This window comes from Alnus glutinosa, chromosome 9 (assembly GCF_958979055.1).
Source record: "Alnus glutinosa chromosome 9, dhAlnGlut1.1, whole genome shotgun sequence".
Classification (NCBI taxonomy): domain Eukaryota; kingdom Viridiplantae; phylum Streptophyta; class Magnoliopsida; order Fagales; family Betulaceae; genus Alnus; species Alnus glutinosa.
Genome location: NC_084894.1, coordinates 27,549,339 through 27,553,479, shown reverse-complemented (window position 1 = coordinate 27,553,479; position 4,141 = coordinate 27,549,339). Strand labels below are relative to the sequence as shown.

The following is a 4,141-nucleotide window of genomic DNA, read 5'->3' as shown; positions in this document are numbered from 1 at the left end:
GGAGTTGGTGCTTGACGTCGTCGTTCTATGGGATTAGGTTGTGGCAATCGTCCTCTTCGTCAGACGACGAATCAGAGATTCGAATCGAGTTTTCTGCATCTTGGATTCAGATGAAGAAACCGAAGAGATTGGTTGTATGTGGAGTGTGATGAAGAAGACAAGAGAGCAAGAGAGAGAAGAAAAGAAATTAATAAAAAAATAAAAAGTATGAAAAAAAAAGAAAAGAATATTTAATTGATATAAGGAAATATAAGAGAATCTATTGTGAAGTATTTTTTTATAATAGAAAAATAATAATTTTATTTTTTAAATTTAAAAAAAATAATTGAATAACTGTTATTAATGCTCTAATAGTGCAAAATGGTAAGATGGAGGACATATTCCCACGTGTACAGGCCGTATATTTCTTCTGCCTATGAACAAGGGCATTTGGGTTCATGTTTCTTTGGAAGCCAAATGAGAAGGGTAAATAAATTAAGCATATATTCCTTTCAAACCAAACGTCAATAATATCACTGCCCCCAGTTGCATTGGACAAGACCACTCAGGGCAGGTGCTTTAGAAAACCCCACTCCAAGCCAAACCATTTCAATCTCTCTCTTTACCTACCATCGCCTAAATCAGGACTATGATATGAATGCTCTAATGTCACGACAAAAGAGCCAAGATGTTAAAGAAGCCTACTCTTTGCACGATCTCTCTTGTGACATTACTCCTTTCTGCTCTTTAACTCCGCTCAGAATTCCCTGCCCCACGCACTGTAGCATGCAGGGTACAAAGATGAACAAACAAAAAAGAGATTAATGAATAGCTTCTTTTTTTTTTTTGTTTCTCCTTTGATATTTTGTTATCTATTGTTTCTCCTTTTCTATGCAAGTTTTTATCCTCTTTTCCCAGAAGACAGAGAAGGGAATTTAACCATCTTTCTTTTCGACCTTTTAAGGGACTAATTAAATGGATAAATGGGAAACATAAAAAAGTCAGAAAGAGAGAGGAAAGTTCCTGCAAAATATAAAAGGACGACTTTTATTTATAAAGAACTAGAAAAAAAGAAGAAGAACCAAACAAAAACATAATACTGAAAATTGCTTTAGCACACATCATGAGCATAGTAGCTAGGGGTAGGGCAATAAACTATGACAATCATGAGTAGGGCAAAAATTGAAATCCAGAAATGGGGTTTTGTTTTGGAGTGTCTGGTGGGTCTGCGTTATCATAACAAAAGTTGAATATATTATATAGTTGCAGATATAATAAGATTAAGATACACAATATATAGAATGGAATTGCAAGGGTTGGCTGTCAGTCGTTTTCATACTGAGGTGGTGGTTTACTTAATAAAAAAAGAGCAGCAATGAAGAGGGGAATAGTTTTTCTTTTCATTGATCGATGCTCGTAGCCTATATCTTTTTGTTCTTTTTGTAGTAGTTGTTAACTTGTTATCCCAGAAAGAAATGTTGTTATCATAGGGAGTAGTACTACGAGAGAGGAAGATCCCAATCCAAATACCAAGAGCCCCAAATCTGAGAACAAATCTAAGATCAAATACATAAAGGGAGCTAGGGAGCACCTGAAACAGAAAGCCCAAAAAAATGGGTAAAATCAGATGCGCACGTGTGCATCAGAACAGAGATTGAGCCCAGCAGCGCAGCAGATCAAGAAGCCGGGGACCAGATGAACAGTTACTGGGAACTTTAAGGTTTAGGAGGCCACGCTAGCTCTTGAGTTGGTGTACTAGAAAGTAGAGAAACCACACAAGCAATGGAAAAACAAAATAAATGAAAAGAAGACAATAAGAAAGAAGGGAAAAGAGAAGAGGTGGCTTATTGGCCTGTATAGAGGTCAATTATAATCTGATCTACAACGTCGTGTGAGTGCTGATATCTAATGGAAAGAGATATATAATAATAAAGTTTTATTTATCTAGAGTTTTCTAACTTATAATAATTAATTTTATACTGTGCGGTCTTCTTCTGATTGGAGCTTATAAATTACCAGGTCAAGAGGAAGAAAAAAAGGGAGCTGAACAGTACTGAATGATATAATAAATGCTGGTTTTTTTTTTGGTGAAATATTAAAATTTTGATTACTCCTTTGCTTGCTACTGTATCACTGTATGTGTATGTGAGCTTCTTGTAAATGATATCGATGGCTTAACAAGGAATCATGAGTGCCATACTGGTCGATCTATTGCAGAAGGAGAAGAATATATATATATATACTATTTCCAAGGGATGAAAAGAGAAAATAGATTTCTCAATTTATAAGAGAATCGGCAGAGATATATATAACCTCATAATAATCACAATTAAACGTTAAAAACAGATATGAAAATTTTAAAAGAAGTTTCTAGAGAAAAAGGGAAATAAAATTGGTAGAACTATACGGTGGAAGTAGTAGTAGTAGTAGTGGAGGTAGTAGCTGTTTGAGCAGCACTACCATTTCCCTCACCAACACCAGAAGCATCACCTACTTGACTCAGCGACGCCACAGACACATTCTCTGCCGGCGAAGCCACCACCGTATCCGCCGAGGCAGTGGGCCTTTTTCGCTTCTTCTTCTCATAAGGAATCCCTCTGGCTTTGGCCTGCCCTTCCCTAACCTCCCTCAAGTAAATCCTGACCGCCTTGGCTCCGAACGGGTTCGACTCCGGGCGTCCACCGTTCTCCTCGTAGGCCGCTCTCAGACGTCCGATCAGTGCGTCCAGGCTCCCCCAAGCTTGCTTTAAAGGACAAGCACATGGGGCTGGAGGGTTTGGGTGCCCGAAATAAGGACACCCCGTGTTATGGACCTTGGTCTTCCCGAATTGGTCCAAGTACTTCAAGAACTCGATCACGTGCGCGCCACTGCACCGGGCTAGAGTTAACGGCGGCTTGTGGTTCTTCAGGTACTGTAAGAAGGTATTCCAGTCTCGCCGCTTCTGCGACTCGTAGCGGCTCGGCGGCGCAGGCGAGGAGCCCTCAGCTGCGGCTGAGCCTGTTGCCGACGGACCCTCTCCTCCGCTATTCGGGTCGGATGCACCGGCACCTGAAGCTGAATCCATGATCAATAACTGGGTCTGAGCTTGATCGGTTACCAAATTTACCTATTTTCAACACCTGGGAATGCCTTTTGTCTCTTCTGTAATATTGCTAGAAACCTCAATTTCTGCAGTAGATGGGGTTTCCCTCTCTCTCTAACACAAAGACCATCACTCTCTCACTGATCCTTTTGGGTGTTTGATCCTGGATGATATCAAGATTTTGAAGGGGCTGCTCCTTGGATCTTTTCACGGGAAAGAGTTTCTTTTCGTGTTGCTTCTTTCATGAGAAAGAGAGAGAGAGCGAGAGAGAGAGAGAGAGAGAGAGCTTGATGATGGGACGTAAAAAAGTATGGATGAATGAATGAAATACGAATGAGACTCCCTCCTCTCGCTTAGAGAGAGAGTGAGAGAGAGAAAAAAAAAAAAAAAAGGAGAGAGCTTTAAAGAGAGAAAAAAAGAGACTAATCTGTGTAATAAAGAAAGAAACTATTAGAGAGATAGAGAGAGAGGGAGAGGGAATGGTGGAAGAATTCGCAACACACGTGGTGGCCCCATTGGACATGACATGGTTACTATTCACCCCCGGGGGAGCTCTCCACTCTCTTCAATATATAATAATTTCACTCGCGGTTAAGAGCGCCTGAGGGCCACTGTTGTTTTTCAACTGCATGGTACCCACTAGTGAGGGAGTATCTGGGTGCGTGGTTTGCCGCACCCGTAGCGGAGCGTGGGCGTAAACACTGGCCGTGGATCCGGTGGCATTTCAGTCCTGCTGAAGTCAAACGCTTCAAGGTCATCTTATCCAAGGTTGGTTTGTTCGGACGCTATACTTTTCACGAAAAAAATTTATTTTACATGTTTGATGTTTGGTTCATTTAACAAAGGGGAATATTACTAGACCTGGATATTACTATTTTATAATTGAAATAAAGTGTTAATAAAAATTAATTTATTATTAGTAAAAACTTGTAAAAATTATCAAAAGTTAATTTTAACCATATGTAATTCTATTTATACGACCGTCTATTAAATAGTATTTTTAATGTGAATTAACAAAAATAAATAAATAAAATCTTCTACTTAAGCTCATAGATTTTTTGTTGGGAAATCTTTGTAAAG

General features: G+C 39.4%; 1 protein-coding gene across 1 annotated transcript; it reads right to left on the bottom strand.

Annotated features, from left to right (window-relative positions):
- Positions 1–2,235: 2,235 nt before the first annotated feature.
- LOC133877599 (protein LIGHT-DEPENDENT SHORT HYPOCOTYLS 5) lies at positions 2,236–3,459 on the bottom strand. Its single transcript, XM_062315971.1, has one exon. The coding sequence runs from the start codon at positions 3,041–3,043 to the stop codon at positions 2,381–2,383; it is 663 nt and encodes a 220-aa protein (XP_062171955.1). The 5' UTR covers positions 3,044–3,459; the 3' UTR covers positions 2,236–2,380.
- Positions 3,460–4,141: the final 682 nt, after the last annotated feature.

Bases quoted from the DNA above. Each gene is read 5' to 3' on its own strand.
- LOC133877599 (XM_062315971.1), bottom strand. From the start codon at position 3,043: ATGGATTCAGCTTCAGGTGCCGGTGCATCCGACCCGAATAGCGGAGGA.